This window comes from Pseudorca crassidens, chromosome 10 (assembly GCF_039906515.1).
Source record: "Pseudorca crassidens isolate mPseCra1 chromosome 10, mPseCra1.hap1, whole genome shotgun sequence".
Lineage (NCBI taxonomy): Eukaryota > Metazoa > Chordata > Mammalia > Artiodactyla > Delphinidae > Pseudorca > Pseudorca crassidens.
The window spans coordinates 53020968-53038755 of NC_090305.1; the positions used below are offsets into that span (position 1 = coordinate 53020968).

General features: G+C 40.1%; 1 protein-coding gene across 2 annotated transcripts in view; it reads right to left on the minus strand.

Moving 5' to 3' along the window:
* Nucleotides 1–17788, minus strand: part of GADL1 (glutamate decarboxylase like 1) — a 261431-nt gene that overhangs the window by 170043 nt on the left and 73600 nt on the right. Inside the window, exon 1 of one of the 2 annotated variants that reach the window (XM_067753582.1) lies at nucleotides 16885–17094. The exons of the other annotated variant lie outside the window; for it this stretch is intronic. Coding sequence (XP_067609683.1) covers nucleotides 16885–16921 — 37 coding nt within the window. The 5' untranslated portion in view covers nucleotides 16922–17094. Of the gene's footprint in view, nucleotides 1–16884; nucleotides 17095–17788 lie in introns of those variants that run through there. 2 annotated transcript variants of the gene reach the window in all.

Here is a 17788-nt window from a genome sequence, read left to right on the forward strand (position 1 = left end):
GGGGAAACCGGACAGCTACATGTAAAAGAATGAAATTAGAACACTCCCTAACACCCTACACAAAAATAAACTCAAAATGGATTAAAGACCTAAATGTAAGGCCAGACACTATAAAACTCTTAGAGGAAAACATAGGCAGAACACTCTATGACATAAATCACAGCAAGATCCTTTTTGATCTACCTCCTAGACAAATAGAAACAAAAACAAAAATAAACAAATGGGACTTAATGAAACTTTAAAGCTTTTGCACAGCAAAGGTAACCATAAACAAGATGAAAAGAAAACCCTCAGAATGGGAGAAAATATTTGCAAATGAAGCAACTGACAAAGGATTAATCTACAAAATTTACAAGCAGCTCATGCAGCACAATATCAAAAAAAACAAACAACCCAATCCAAAAATGGGCAGAAGACCTAAATAGACATTTCTCCAAAGAAGATATACAGATTGCCAACAAACACATGAAAGAATGCTCAACATCATTAATCATCAGAGAAATGTAAATCAAAACTACAGTGAGATATCATCTCACACTGGTCAGAATGGCCATCATCAAAAAATCTACAAACAATAAATGCTGGAGAGGGTGTGGAGAAAAGGGAACCCTCTGGCACTGTTGGTGGGAATGTAAATTGATACAGCCACTATGGAGAACAGTATGGAGGTTCCTTAAAAAACTACAAATAGAACTACCATATGACCCAGCAATCCCACTGCTGGGCATATACCCTGAGAAAGCCATAACTCAAAAGGAGTCATGTACCACAATGTCCACTGCACCTCTATTTACAATAGGCAGGATATGGAAGCAACCTAAGTGTCCATCGATAGATGAATGGATAAAGAAGATGTGGCACATATACAATGGAATATTCCTCAGCCATAAAAAGAAACGAAATTGAGTTATTTGTTGTGAGATAAATGGACCTAGAGTGTGTCACACAGAGTGAAGTAAGTCAGAAAGAGAAAAACAAATACTCTATGCTAACCCATATATGTGGAATCTAAAAAAAAAGGGGGGGGGAGGTCATGAAGAACCTAGGGGCAAGACGGGAATAAAGATGCAGACCTACTAGAGAATGGACTTGAGCATACGGGGAGGGGGAAGGGTAGACTGGTACAAAGTGAGAGAGTGGCATGGACATATATACACTACCAAACATAAAATAGATAGCTGTTGGGAAGCAGCCGCATAGCACAGGGAGATCAGCTTGTTGCTTTGTGACTACCTAGAGGGGTGCCATAGCGAGGGTGGGAGGGAGACGCAAGAGGGAGTGGATATGGGGATATATGTATATGTATAGCTGATTCGCTTTGTTATAAAGCAGAAACTGACACACCATTGTAAAGGAATTATACTCCAATAAAAATGTTAAAAAACATAAAATAAAGTGATAGACTTGGGACTCTTCCTTTTACTTGAACACTTACAGGCCACTGCAGGGTTATTAATGGCAGAAGTTCAGTATTGCTGTGTCTCAGGGAATAGGGAGGCCCAAGGATAGGGAGAGAGATGGGGAAGAGCAGTCAGTGGAGCAGTCAGAACTCACACATTTATCAATTAAATTCACCATTTTAGGGCTTCCCTGGTGGCACAGTGGTTGAGAGTCCGCCTGCCGATGCAGGGGACACGGGTTCGTGCCCTGGTCCGGGAGGATCCCACATGCCGCGGAGCAGCTGGGCCCGTGAGCCATGGCCGCTGAGCCTGCGCGTCGGGAGCCTGTGCTCCGCAACGGGAGAGGCCACAACAGTGAGAGGCCCGTGTACCGCCAAAATAAAAATTCACCATTTTATATGGGCATGGTTCCTGGCGCTGAAAAACAATTACAATAGTAACTTCAAGGCCCATTAATCACAGATCACCATAAAATATATAATAATAATAGAAAAGTTTTAAATATTGTGAGAGTTGCCAAAATGTATATAGAGACATGACATGAGAAAATACTGTTGGAAAAATGGCGCCAATATACTTACTCAACACAGGGTTGCCACAAACCTTCAATCTGTAAAAAAACACAGTATCTGGGAAGTGCAATAAAGCAAAGTATAATAAAACAAGGTCATCTTGTATCTTTATTTTGTTCTCTAACTGATCTTATCTTCCCCATGAGTCTCCACTGATGGAAGGAGTTGACAAAATTTCCTCTATTTAACCCAATCTTGTTAAAATGTGGTCAGCTATGATAAATTAAACAGTCCCTTTAGGCAATGCTCAGTTTTACAATGCTCAATAAAAATGCTTGCTCTCTCAGATTTTCACTCCCCTGTCTCCATTTGCTCTTTCTGGTGGCTTCTAGGTACATGGGGAGGAAAGCGTTATGTTACTCAACTTCAGGATGGTGGAAGAGTGGTGGGGTCCTTGGATCCGTGTAGGCTCCCAGGCACCTTTGTCTCTAGCAATCTCACTTATCTACATCTTTACTTCTCTCCCACCTGGCAGTCATGGCTGAGGCATACTTGTGGTCTCTTCTCTCTCATCGTGGTCAGATACTGGGGGTGCTCCCTGCCTAAGACGGACTCACTTTGGCTGTTGGTAATGATACAGACCCCTCTGGGCTTATGACACATTCTTCATCAGCTCCCTAATAGAGGAGGTTTATCTTACTGTTTCTACCTTCATCCTCATCAGAGACCCTTGGGAGGATCAAGGGTACTCTATCCAGCTACCTTCCTCTGAGGAAAAGAGGGTCTTTCTGAGTTACCTCCACCTCCTGAAGAGCTAAGTCCAGCCTCTCTCTCTCTATCCACCTCAGTGAGCCATCACTTTTTGCTCTGAAGAGGTTGCAAGGTGGTCTCCTCCAAGAGAAGTTGGTAAAGATCTCTGTTGTTCAGTGTTTCCATTAAATTACCATGTAAATGATCTACTGCCCCTCACTGTCCCTTGGCTTTGATCTCAAGTAATATGAAATAGAGACAAGTCTTTCAGCACTAACCTATCTTGCTTCAATCTCTTTTTTTGTACCCATTATCTCTTCAGGTCTTAAGTGGAGATTTTTTCATTGAAATTTTTTACATTAAAAATTCTCTTTTTTGACCCTAGCTTTATGGATAACCTTTAAAGGTGCACAAGGGGATCTCCTCTGTACTATGGACAAAACTCCATGATTTTTGCCTCCTAGGTTTATTAGATCATGTTCAAGGGGAAATAAAAGAATTTAGAGGGGACTTCCTTGGTGGTCCAGGGGTTAAGACTCTGTGCTTCCACTGCAGGGGGCACAATTCCCATCCCTGGTCGGGGAACTAAGATCCACATGCTGTGCAGCGTGGCCAAAAAAAATTAAAAGAATTTAGAAAGTCCTATCTGAAGGCAATAGTCTGTCTTGCAAAACTATTGTTTTGCTTTAAAACTCTTATTTTGGCCATAGTAATCTAAACAGTAATTGTCTTTCTCTTTGCATTCTACCCGCAAAGGTCACAATCTCTCTCAGGCAGACATCTACTTGCAGAGAAGAGCAGGTACTCAGAAACAGCAGAAGAAAAGCACAGTAATATATTTTTGAAATATCATACACATAGAAATGCCCTAAAATTGGATTCTGGTGAAGGCTGCACAACTCTGTACATTTACTAAAAACTGAATTGCACAAACAGGTGAATTATATGATATGTAAAGACCTAAAGACCTATGTAAATCATACCTCAATAAAGCTCTTAAAAAATCATGTGCAATGTAAGGAGGAGTGAAGCACAGTTGCCCAGCCTCCTGTAAGCTGTACTACAGACCTCTTAGTAGTGAAACCAAGCAGGACCCTGTGGTGCTCCTGGACATGGAAGCCTTTCTGTGTCCCCCGTTCCTTGTTTATAGGGTAGAGACTCCAGCCTCCTTGACCCTCCCTGAGTTCCAAAGGGCAGATTCGAATAGTTGTCATCCCCTTCGAAGGGGATGGAGAGATAAGAGAGGAACAGCCAAGAAACAACAGTGCAGCCTTGGTGCAGGGTCCTGGTTCCACCTCAAGGGATACACAGAACAGTATCTTTGAGCTCTTTATGGAACAAAAAAACCCAACAAATGGAAGATGGTAGCATTCTTCATTCCAGAGAAGATCACCTGAGGCCAGATTAAAGGAACCAGAGAACCTCATCAAGAGACCACTTGAGGCCAGATTAAAGGAGTGCAGGCCCTGCACGCACCCTAATCTTATCAGCAACCCCATACCCTTGAACTACTGCTATAAAACTCCTCACCAAATCCTCCCAGGTTGGGACACACAGTTTTCAAGGGTAAAACTTTGCCCGCTGTGTCCCCCTTCGCCTGGCAAAGCAATAAAGTTATTCTTTTCTACTTCACCCAAAACTCTGTCTCTGAGATTCAATTCAGCACCAGTGCACAGAGGCCAAGTTTTCAGCATCAGTAGGGCAGCTGATGGGAGTGGTGTAAATAAAGCAAATAAGGCAAGAACATGCAGGAACTGACCTTTTCATAAGGGTTAGAGACCAATCATACTCCCAGTGCAGTTCAGTGAGTAGAAAGCTATAATTTTCCCTTAAACTGGGACTTACCAACTATGTTTACATGTGTATCTCTTGAGCAATAAAATGTTATCTGTTTCTTCAAATTGTAAGCATGAACTGTAATTATTCATGCATATGTTTACATAAAAATATATTTTCATCTACAAATACTCTATACGGAAGCTTCTTATCTGGCAACACCGAAATCCAGAACTACACAAGAATACAAGATATGCAAAATAAATAAATAGAACAATGTCAACGTGACAGGTACTTATAAACTCTTCTCATAGACCTCTTCACACCTCATTCAGAGGCAATCTGCTTTCTATCATGGACAATTCCAACCTTTTGTAAGCTAAAAAAACCAAGATAAATAATTGCCAAACTTGTTAAAAACAATAAACTGGAGTAAGTGCAGCAAATGGTGATTAAAAATGCTACTAGGATTTATTAGGAGAAAGAAAATATAGCTGACACTCATGGGAAACTGTGATAAGGGAGACAGCAGCAGGATAAAAGAAGATGCTAGAATTCAAGAACAGCAATCTGACATCGTCCAACGAAGGGACAAAGAAACAGGTGGACACATCTCAGCTCCTGAGAATGTTATAATATTATTCAGTGCTCACAATGGCAATGTCAAAATACACAAAGAAGGTTAAATTGTTTAGGGAGGCAAGTGAGCTCTTAAATTATTTTATAAATTTTTCTATGCTTAAAAGTATTTTTGTTTGGTTGTCTTTAAATTTGGTATTCCTTTTTTGTTGTGGTAACAAAACACATTGCATAAAATTTACCATCTTAATCATTTTTAATTATACAGCTCACTATGTTAAGTATATTCACATTCTTGTGAAACAGATCTCCAGAATTTTTCATCTTGAAAAACTGAAACTCTAAGCCCATTAAATACTTCCCATTCCCTCTATTCCCCCAGCCATTGGTAACCACCATCCTACTTTCCTTTTCATATAAGTGGAATTATACAGTATTTGTCTGTTCGTGCCCGGCTTCTTTCACTTAGCATAATGTCCTTAAGGTTCATACACGTTGGAGCATGTGACAGGATTTCTATCATTTTTAAGGCTAAATAATATTCTCTTGAATGTATATTGCATATTTTGTATATCCATTCATCCGTTGATGGATATTTGGGTTGCTTCCACCTGTTGGCTGTTGTGAATAGTGCTGCTATAAACATGGGCATCTCTTTAAGACCCTGTTTTCAATTATTTGGGATATTTATCCAGAAGTGGAATTACTGGTAGTTTCATTTTTCATTTTTTGAGAAACCTCCCTACTGTTTTTCACAGCAGTTACACCATTTTACAATCCAACCAACAGTGTACAAGAGTTTATAAAAAACTGCCCCATAATGCTCTCAAATTACTAATATTTGAAATAATTAGTAAATGAGAGCATCAACTTTCAACCAATTCATTATAATGCCTAATGAAGTTAACGCAAGAATGGAGGAGTTGAATAGGAGAAACTTAATAAAATGTTTTATTGTCTAATAATAAAAAGCCTTATAGATAAAATGATTTCATGGTTGTTTCTAGAATTTAAGGATCAGACCAATAAATGTAATTTAGCCAAAAGGACTGAGAAAGAGGAAGGGCTAGGGTGGTATAAACCAGAGTTCAAAAGAAGGCAATCTTCAAGAAAAATGTTAAACCATAAGCACAAAAGCAGCAAAATCCAGATTGTGGGGGATTCTATAGACCAAATGGCCCACGTTCTTCAACAGATAAATTATTTGAATAGAAAAGGACAGTACATCTATAAATTAAAAGATCTACCACAATTTTTTAAATGGGTAGGACTAAATTATTAGGTCTAGAAATGCATATTTGGTTGGTTAAACTATGAAAAATGCAAAAATCAGGGTAATTGTTCCTTACAGGGGAGGGAAAGGGCTATGTCTTAGTATGTGTGACCCCAGCACACTGGTAAAATTATACTTCTTCATTTGGGTGGTGGTTCCAAGTGTACAAAATGACAGCTAGGTGTTGTATATAATCAGTCCCTCATAATCCAAAAGGAAGTCTAATGAACACAGTGTGGAGAACAATCATCGTGGAGTTCCAGTCTCTCAGGGACCATCAGAAGCTCAAGGTGAAAAGAAAGTGGGAGGGGCCAGAAGGACTGAGATGGATCCATGAGTGTTAGAGCAAATTTAATGGGAGGGATTTTGTGTCTGAGACATTATTTCCTTTCAGGTATTTTTCCCTTTCCATATCCCTTCTACCACAATGCGGTGGAATAGGGGTACCATCTTCAAATGAAGAGGTCAGGACCTCTAGAGAAGGAGTGTAGCAGAGCTGGATAACAGGGAAGGGATGGGGCCCCCATACTCAGCAAGGTTATAAGAGTGTTTGGGAGGGAAAACCTCAAAAATGAGGTAGGGATTTCCTTCAAGACTGAAAGAGTTCTCCACATGGAAGAGAAAAGAGATGCTGCTGACAGAACCTGGAAAAAGAGGCCCAGGACCTACCTCTCAGTCAGAAACCTGAAGAAGCAATGAGAATTAGAAAGGAAACAATATCATGATGTCACCAGGGATGCTGTAGAAGTGGCATTGTGATTTCTGTGAAGTACATATTGATAAACATGAAAGGTTAAGAATACCAATTCTTCCAATCCATGAACACGGTGTATCTTTCCATCTGTTTCTGTCATCTTCAATTTCTTTCATCAATGACTTATAGTTTCCCAAGTACAGGTGTTTTGGCTCCTTAGGTAGGTGTATTCCTAGGTACTTTATCCATTTTGATGTGACTGTAAATGGGATTGTTTCCTTAATTTCTCTTTCTGATGGTTCATTATTAGTGTATAGAAATGTAACAGATTTCTACATATTAATTTTGTGTTCTGCATCTTTACTGAATTCACTGATGAGCTCTAGTAGTTTTCTAGTGGCATCTTTAGGATTTCTATGTATAGCGTCATGTCATCTACAAACAGTGATAGTTTTACCTCTTCCTTTTTGTTTTTGTTTTTTTTTGCGGTACGCGGGCCTCTCACTGCTGTGGCCTCTCCCGTTGCGGAGCACAGGCTACGGACACGCAGGCTCAGCGGCCATGGCTCACGGGCCTAGCCGCTCCACAGCATGTGGGATCTTCCTGGACCGGGGCACGAACCTGTGTCCCCTGCATTGGCAGGCGGACTCTCAACCACTGCGCCACCAGGGAAGCCCTACCTCTTCCTTTTTAATCTGGATTCCTTTTTCTGCTTGCTGTGGCTAGGACTTCCAATACTAAGTGAAAATGACAGTACTACCCAAGGCAGTCTACAGATTCAATGCAATCCCTATCAAAATATCAGAGGCATTTTTCACAGAAATAGAACAAATAATTTTAAAATAGAAACACAAAAGACTCTGAATAGCCAAAACAATCTTGAGAACTGGAGGAACCACACTCCCTGACTTCAGACTATACCAAAAAGTTACAGTAATCAAAACAGTATGGTCCTGGCACAAAAACAGACACAGATCAATAGAACAGAATAGAGAGCTCAGAAATAAACCCATGCACCTATGGTCAACTAATCTATGACAAAGGAGGCAAGAATATCAAATGGGGAAAAGATAGTCTCTTCAATAAGTGGTGCTGAGAAAACTGGACAGCTACAGGTAAAAGAATGAAATTAGAACATTCTCTAACACCATATACAAAAATAAGCTCAAAATGAATTAAAGACTTAAATGTGAGACTGGAAACCATGAAACTTAAAAAAAATGGGAGGAACACTCTTTGACTTAAATCACAGGAATATTTTTTTGGATCTGTCTCCTAAAGCAAAGGAAATAAAAACAAAAATAAACAAATGGGACCTAATTAAACTTAACAGCTTTTGCACACCAAGGGAAACTACTGACAAAATGAAAAGACAATCTACTGAGTGGAAAAAAATGTTTGCAAATGATATGAATGATAAGAGGTTAATATGCAAAATATATAAATAACTCATACAACTCAACATCAAAAAACCAAACAACGCAATTAAAAAATGGGCAGAGCACCTGAATAGACATTTTTTTTCCAAAGAAGACATACAGATGACCAATAGGCACATGAGAAGATGCTCAACCTCGTTAATCATCAGAGAAATGCAAATTAAAACCAAAATGAGATATCACCTCACACCTGTCAAAATGGCTTTCATCAAAAAGAACACAAATAACAAATGTTGGTAAGGATGTGCAGAAAAGAGAACCCTAACATTTAGAGAAGAGCTAACACCCAACCTTGTCAAACTCTTCCAAAAAATTGCAGAGGAAGGAACACTTCCAAACTCATTCTATGAGGCCACCATCACCCAGATACCAAAACCAGACAAAGATACTACAAAAAAAGAAAATTACAGACCAATATCACTGATGAATATAGATGCAAAAATCCTCAACAAAATACTAGCAAACAGAATCCAACAACACATTAAAAAGATGATACACCATGATCAAGTGGGATTTACCCAAGGGATGCAAGGATTCTTCAATATAAGCAAATCAATCAATGTGATACACCGTATTAACAAATTGAAGAATAAAAACTATATGATCATCTCAATAGATGAAGAAAAAGCTTTTGACAAAATCCAACACCCATTTATGATAAAAACTCTGCAGAAAGTGGGCATAGAGGGAACCTACCACATCATAATAAAGGCCATATATGACAAACCCAAATCAAATATCATTCTCAAGGGTGAAAAACTGAAAGCATTTCCTCTAAGATCAGGAACAAGACAAGGATGTCCACTCTCGCCACTATTATTCAACATAGTTTTGAAAGTCCTAGCCACAGCAATCAGAGAAGAAAAAGAAATAAAAGGAATACAAACTGGAAAAGAAGAAGTAAAACTGTCACTGTTGCAGATGACATGATACTATACATAGAGAATCCTAAAAAATGCCACTAGAAAACTACTAGAGCTAAACAATGAACTTGGTAAAGCTGCAGGATACAAAATTAATGCACAGAAATCTCTTGCATTCCTATACACTAACGATGAAAAATTTGAAAGAGAGATTAAGGAAACAAGCCCACTCACCACTGCAACAAAAGAATAAAATACCTAGGAATAAACCTACCTAAGGAAGTAAAAGACCTGTACTCAGAAAACTATAAGACACTGATGAAAGAAATCAAAGATGACAAACGGATGGAGAGATATATCATGTTCTTGGATTGGAAGAATCAATATTGTGAAAATGACTATACTACCCAAGGCAATCTACAGCTTCAATGCCACCCCTATCAAATTACCAATGGCATTTTTACAGAACCAGAAAAAAAATCTTAAAATCTGTATGGAGATACAAAAGACCCTGAATAGCCAAAGCAATCTTGAGGGAAAAAAACAGAGCTGGAGGAATCAGGCTACCTTACTTCAGACTATACTACAAAGCTCCAGTAATCAAGACAATATGGTACTGGCACAAAAACAGAAATATAGATCAATGGAACAGAATAGAAAGCCCAGAAATAAACCCATGCACCTATGGTCAACTAATCTATGAAAAAAGGAGGAAAGGATATACAATGGAGAAAAGACAGTCTCTTCAGTAAGTGCTAGGAAAACTGGACAGCTACATGTAAAAGAATGGAATTAGAACACTTCCTAACACCATATACAGAAGTAAACTCAAAATGGATTAAAGATCTAAATGTAAGACCAAACACTATAAAACTCTTAGAGGAAAACATAGGAAGAACACTCTGACATAAATCACAACAAGATCTTTTTTAACCCACCTCCGAGAGTAATGGAAATAAAAACAAAAATAAATAAATGGGGCCTAATGAAACTTAAAAGCTTTTGCACAGCAAAGGAAACTATAAACAAGATGAAAAGACAACCCTCAGAATGGGAGAAAATATTTGCAAGCAAATCAATGGACAAAGGATTATTCTCTAAAATATATAAACAGCTCAATATTTAAAAAACAAATAACCCAATCAAAAAATGGGCAGAAGACCTATATAGACATTTCTCCAAAGAAGACATACAGATGGCCAAGAGGCACATGAAAAGCTGCTCAACATAACTAATTATTAGAGAAATGCAAATCAAAACTACAATGAGGTATCACCTCACACTTGTCAGAATAGCCATCATCAGAAAATCTACAAACAACAAATGCTGGAGAGGGTGTGGAGAAAAGGGAACCCTCTTGCACTGTTGGTGGGAATGTGAATTGAGACAGCCACAATGGAGAACAGTATGCAGGTTCCTTAAAAAACTAAAAATAGAATTACCATATGACCCAGCAATCCCCCTACTGGGCATATACCCAGAGAAAACCATAATTCAAAAAGACACATGCAATCCAATGTTCACTGCAGCACTATTTACAATAACCAGGTCATGGAAGCAACCTAAATGCCCATTGACAGACAAATGGATAAAGAAGTTGTGGTACATATATGCAATGGAATATTACTCAGCCATAAAAAGGAACGAAACTGGGTCATTTGTAGAGACATGGATGGACCTAGAGACTGTCATACAGAGTAAAGTAAGTCAGAAAGAGAAAAACAAATGTCGTTTATTAACACATATATGTGGAATCTGGAAAAACAGTATAGATGAACCGGTTTGCAAGGCAGAAATAGAGACACAGATGTAGAGAACAAACATATGGGCACCAAGGCAAGAAAGCAGGGGGTGGTGGTGGTGGTGGTGGTGTGATGAATTGGGAGATTGGGATTGACATGTATACACTAATATGTATAAAATAACTAATAACAACCTGCTGTATTAAAAAAATGAAATTAAAAAAAAGAGAGAGAACCCTTTTACACTGTTGGTGGGAATGTAAATTGGTGGAGCCACTGTGGAAAACAGAATGGAGGTTTCTCTAAAAACTAAAAATAGAACTACCACATGACCCAGCAATTCCACTCCTGGGTATATATTAAAAAATAATGAAAACACTAATTTGGAAAGATACATGCACCCCAATGTTCACAGCAGCATTGTTTACAAGTGCCAATTATGGAAACAACCTAAGTGTCCATCAACAGATGGATAGATAAAGGAAATGTAATATATATATATGGATATATGTGCGTATATATATGGGTATATATACATGGGGGTAGAGGATTAAGAGATACAACCTACTATATATAAAATAAATAAGCTAAAACGATATACTGTACAACATGGGGAGTATAGCCAATGTTTTGTAATAACTATAAATGGAATATAACCTTTAAGAATTGTGTATCACTATTTTATACATCTGAAACGTATTTAGTATTGTACAGCAACTATATCTCAATTAAAAAATTTAAAAATATGTAAGGTTAAAAGTTACTCATTCACAACTTTATTCCCAAAGAATGGTGACTTTAAAAAAAAAAAAAAGGGAAGAGACCACCCTGCTTTACAAAGTTCTTGTTCCTGGAACTAACTCTGCAAACAAAGAAAGTATACAACTGGTAGCCACCATGAAAGCACCTCAAGTACATACACAGAACAATTAGGGAACACTCACTAACTAGTTATTCATGAACTCTCCTAACATCTTTACACAACAAAGGAAGGAAAGCCTAGGGCAGAGGGGAGATGAAAAGTTAACTATGATTTGCCGCAAAGCAATGTATTCAAGAAGAAGACATGTTGGAAAATTAGTGTCTTTTGTCCTTGGCATTGAGTCATTGGCATTCTTTTTCCTACTTTGGGTTTCTTTTTCAATTGCTCATCTCTTTAAAATCAATTATGCTACTTTGTAACCCTGAGATGCTGAAACTTATTTAAATGTTCAAAACAGTTAGGCAGACAAATTTGGAAAATCAGTTGAGAAGACAACTTAAGTGTCCAGTGACAGGGGATTAGGTGATTCAGTGTAAGTGATCTATGATATTGTTTTATAGTACATAGTTCTTGTATTGTGTTTCTTCCTTAAAAAAGAAAGCAAGTTTATTACATAAGAATCAGAAACATAAACAAGCAAAAAAAAAAAAAGAATATCCATCATCCCATCTACCCAGAGGCAACACCTATTAATCCTTTGTTATCTCTCCATCTAGATCCTCTTGCAACATATAATCATTTTCCAAAAGCAGAATGCCTTCACATAGCATTTGATAGCCTTCCACAATTTATTTAAGTCATCCAGAGAAGGATATTTATATGTTTTAACTAACACCCTATTGTTTGGCATGTAAATACTTATAAATTTTCACTATTGTAAACAATTTGGAGAAGGAAAAAGTGAATATGAATTCAAAACTTAACGCAGAAAACAACAAGGACTAAAGTATTTCAGGAATCACACATTGTCACCTCCCATCACTTTCTTATTCATTCACGCATTTCTTTATTCAAGAAACATATGTTGAATATATGTACCTACGCTGTGCCAGGCACTTAGCTACGTGCTGGGGATCCAGTAAATAGAAAGATGTGGCCCATGCCCTATGGATTTTATGTAAGAAACAGAGATATAAACAAACAATTAGAAAACACTTTGAAAAGTGTTAAGATATGGACAAAACAGGGTTTACCAAATTACACTAGAAAAATCAGTGAGCAAGAATCAAAGTCTTGAAAGTCGATTGTGAGGGTAACTCCATGGTGCCATGGACCAAACTGCTTTCTGAAAATCACTCTCCCACAATTCACCTGGACTCCTAACACATCTTTCTGTTTTAATATATAAATTAACTTCTCCTCAGTCTTTCTCCAAAATGAAAGTCCCAGCTGCAGACACAGCAGCCAAAGCACATACACACGCATACACCGTGTGTGGCTGATCACACACCTGGCAGGCTTCCTGCATCAGTAGGTAGACTGTGCCCGGTAGTGTCATATAGTTGAATGGATGTCACGTTAGCCCTATCTTTCTGGGGAGCTGTGTGTTGCTAACACATTCCAATTACCTCATTAAACTCTACATCCAATTTTCTGGATATAATAAGTTTATGGGGAGCCTGCTACTTGCATAGTAGAGTATATTATTAGAGTAGCAGAGTATATTAATATACTCTGTATACTAGTGCTAATGTTCACAATAATTCTAAATAGTGGATTTTTTATCTCTATTATACAGATGAAGAAACTGAGACTCACGCAGTTTTAATCATGTATCGAGAGATACACATCAGAGCAGGCTGAAGCCAGAGTATTCGCTGTGCATCCTTCTTCTTCTGTTCCCACAGTTCACCACAGAGAACAGCTCTGCTCCACTGTGGGTCAGCCTGCTCCCAGCCTTCTTTTTTTATTTTATTTTATATTGGGGTATAGTTGATTGACAATGTTGTGTTAGTTTCAGGTGTACAGCAAAGTGGTTCTGTTACACATATACATGTATCCATTCTTTTTCAAATTCTTTTCCCATTTAGGTTGTTAAATAACACTGAGCAGAGTTCAGGGCACTGCCTTCTAATGTGGACCCATCTGCTGCAGCGTGAGAAAGAAGGGACCCCTGGTCCACCTGCTCCAGAGAAGGGCTTTAGAGAGTGTCCCATGGAGCACTGCCTTCTCCCTCAGAAAGGCCAAGCTGCGCTTCATTCCTAGCAACCAGAGGGTTCCTGCCCCAGGGGCAAAGCACAGGTCCCTACCCTGGGCAGAGGGGCAGAGGAGCTTCCACTTCCAGCCTTTTCTCCCTTTTTCCTCTTTCCTTTTTTCCCTTTTTCTCCCTTTTCTCGCCTTTCCTCCCATTTTCCCACCCAAAGGAAGTGGGAAGAATGCTGCTCTCACTTCAATGAGCTTAGAGCCACCTTCCAGGGGCCTCTCCAGCATTCTACCTGTGGTCCCTGAATAGGGTGGCGGAGGATGCTGTGGGCCACCTGTGGACACTCAACATTGTGGTCCAGCAGGAGGCAGCACAGGCTCTGGGTTAGGTGTTAGGGGCATGTGAACACTCAAAGCTGACAGTCACCCTCTCAGAGCCTCGGTTTTATAAAAAAATATTAATAATAATAATAAAAGCAGATAGCAATAGTTCTCCTAGCTAGTGAGGGTTAGAGAAGCTGGTGCTTGTAGCTCAGCATAGCAGGTAAGTGAGTGTTCAATAAATGAGCACTTCTTATCCTAAACGAGGGATCAGCCACTGGGTGATAAATTTTACCTACAGTGGGTTTCATTTAAATTATGATCAAAAGGAGTAAATAAAAAGTGAAAAGTTTACAGACAGAAAGAAAACGAAGCGATATAGAGGAGGCCAAAAAAATTACGCAGAAATTTTGTTCCTGAATATCATGGTTTCAATTTTATTCCAACATCAGACTTACAACAGGCTATAAAAGTCAGATTTTCAACAGAAAAGTTTCTGTCCCCTGCTATTAAAACTTAAAATTTTCTTCCATTTTAAAAGTGTTTCAACAAGAAACAAAGCTGCATAAAATAAAAACGATGACTTTGCAGGACAAAATTATATGGAAGGTTTGTGTTATGATTTCAAACCAAAAGCAAAAATATGATTTGAGTTCAAATAATTCTTTATTTCTAATGGTATTAAAATTTGAATCTGGTATAATTAATTGCCTAAATTTCTCTGGGATGTACTATGGGCAGATTATAAACTGGATCAAAACATGAGGAGTAGAATAAGAATTCTTTATCTGCAACAGGATTCCCTATGACATTCTTCCATAATGTATAGTCTGTAACAGATACTCAAACCAGAGAGCTTGTTTAACACAGGTGTGTCATTTAACATACTCATCACATGTCACTTTCACAATCTTGTCAAACATACTTGGAAATTTACTAAGTCTGACAGATATATATCCAGTCCTCTTTTAAGATGTCATAGCAAACATTTGGCACAATTGGGTGTTATTGGACATGTTATCGCCTTGTCACCTGCTCAAGGATAACCAGACTGACAGCAGCCTAAGCCTTTTGGTATCCTCCGAAATTCAGATTTAAGGTTAAACTTTGCACTTTGCTATTCACATATAGTAATTACTGAAGTCCTCACAAGTTACAGACATGCCTGGTTACAAGGACATATGCTTAATTTAGGAAGACTAGATACTTTTTTAAAGAAAGCTTTCTATCAGAGTTCTGAAGGGTTTGTGGCTTTAAAACAGGAATTAAGATTCCAAACAAAACAAAACAAACAAAAGCGTGCAGGGCTAAGGTAGTCAGATACAATTATCCTGACCATCCCTGCCTCATATAAAGAAGCCTGCCATATTATCAGGAATTTAAAAAAAATTAGTCTTATGTATCAATCAGTTTTCAAATAACCATTTGTCTTAGATTACACTGTGTGCTGACCTTAGAAACACAAAAGTAATCATTTTACAAAAAGTTCCAGCAAAGTGCCAGTTTATTATGTTATTGTAAACAATAACCATGCAACTTAAAAAAATATATTTTCAAAAGAGGATCCAGGACAGTGATGCTGAGAACTCTGCTTAGGACTGTGAAAGGAAGGAATGAAATATTTTTTGCAGCACAGTGATTCTTGCCTTACCAATTACTGTGCAAAATTCCTGGTCCGCAGGGAACCCTGGCCTGTGCACCTGCCTCACAAGCCCCCAGAGTTTCAACTTAAAAAGCAACTTCATTAAGTCGTGTTCAGTACAATCCGAAAGGGTTATTGATGCAAAGACGAGTTTATTCCTGGAGGAGCGATCCTCCTAAAAGGTCAACAACTAAGTAGCTAATAGCAATAATGATGACCTTTCAGGGCAGGGCTTTTGAACCACAGGTAACCGGAGGCAGTTAAGGGGTCAAGTTTGAAATCTTTAGCAAACATGCAAATAGGTGAATAGGTGAATTTTGATGGGAAAAAAACGTTCAGAATATTTCATCACCCGTTCAAAGCAACCTGAGACGCTTCCCTCGCAGAATCGTACAACCATTATTTCCCAGTAGAACTAAATGACACCCGAGTTCTGAAGTCAGTTTGGGGAATTCTGCTGCACGATTCCTTCTTTAAACGAGTAACGTCCCGGGTCCCCCACCCCACAGGCTCCAATCCGAAGAACACGAGGGCATCACTCACTCTGTAACATGAGGTAGCCTCTTTTAACGCCTGTTTGTGGAGGCGGGGGTGGAGGGGTGTTGCTGGGTACATCCCAAAGTAGAAGCAAAATCATTCCTTAAACGGAAGGAACTCCCACCGTGCCTAGAGAAACCCGCGGCAGCGCACTGGTCAGTGAAATCAGCTCCGCATTTGATTTGACAAACCCGCACATCGTGGCACTGCGTTCCAAGAGCGGTTCTCTGCGCTTTAGAAAAGTTAACTTGTTTCATTCTAAAAAGAACCCCAAAAAGAGCAGAAAAGGAGCAAAATTGCAGGAAGACGAGGACTTCCTACCCACACCAGCCGCCTAACGGGGAAATAAATAACCCTCCTTCTGGTCCCCCTGATCCACCGGCACCGGGAAGTTATACCCCGCGTGGGGCCGGTTAAGGACTAAGAGGCCGCGGCGCCTGCGAGTCGTTACCGTCCAGCGGGCGCTCGCGGTCCGGGTGGCAGCTCATCTCTGCTCCGGCTCCGGGCGGCCCGGGCGCGGCTCCCGCAGTCAGGCGGCGGCTGCAGTTGCCGAGGCAGCGCCCGCCGTGGGGACCCGCAGGTGCGCGCGGCAGCCGCTGGGCGCTCGCCACCGCGTGGGGACGGATAGGGACGCGCTCGCGCTGCCTGCGCTCCGCAGCCCGAGGCCCCGGCGCCAGCCTTCTGCGGCCCGCGCCTCTCTATTAATACTTGGCGAGCTGCTGGCGGCCTGCCACCCGCTTGACCCGGGGCCAGGGTCCCTCTGCCAGAGCTGCGAAGGGCTGGGGCACGGTGTGCGGGGGCGCGGGGCATTTGCCCAGGTGGGAACGGACAGGGCGCACCCCCAGCAGCCCTTCAGGGTAGAGACTGGACACGAGGTTGGGTGAGTGAGCCTTGGCCTGTGACCTTCCCAGCATCCAGTTTTTTGTAGTCACCACCTCGCTGGGTCTGATCTGGCCAGAGGAGCCCTAAGCTAAATCTGATGCCCGCTCCAGGCCACCAGCGCAGGGAACCTATTTTAGGGCAGCCGCGGTGAATAGGATCCGCTACCCATTCATTCAGGCCTGCCTTGACATTTAAGAGCTCCACAAGCGAATGTCTTGCCCCAGATCCCATTTCACCCTTTTGCCTCTGCAACATTACAAGTTTGGAGAAGGGAAGGCGTCGGCACCTTGTTGTCCGGTGGTAAAGAACAAAACGAGGCGGCGAATTCGAAAGGGCCTCTATCTGTTTGGTCTTTAGACTCAAATGTTCACAACACTGTAATTGCTCCAGCAAGCCCCTGCAAGTTAGGCTTCAGCCATGTTCCTATTGTAAATTTAAATTTAATCAGCGAGGGCTGCTTTTTTGTCATCCCT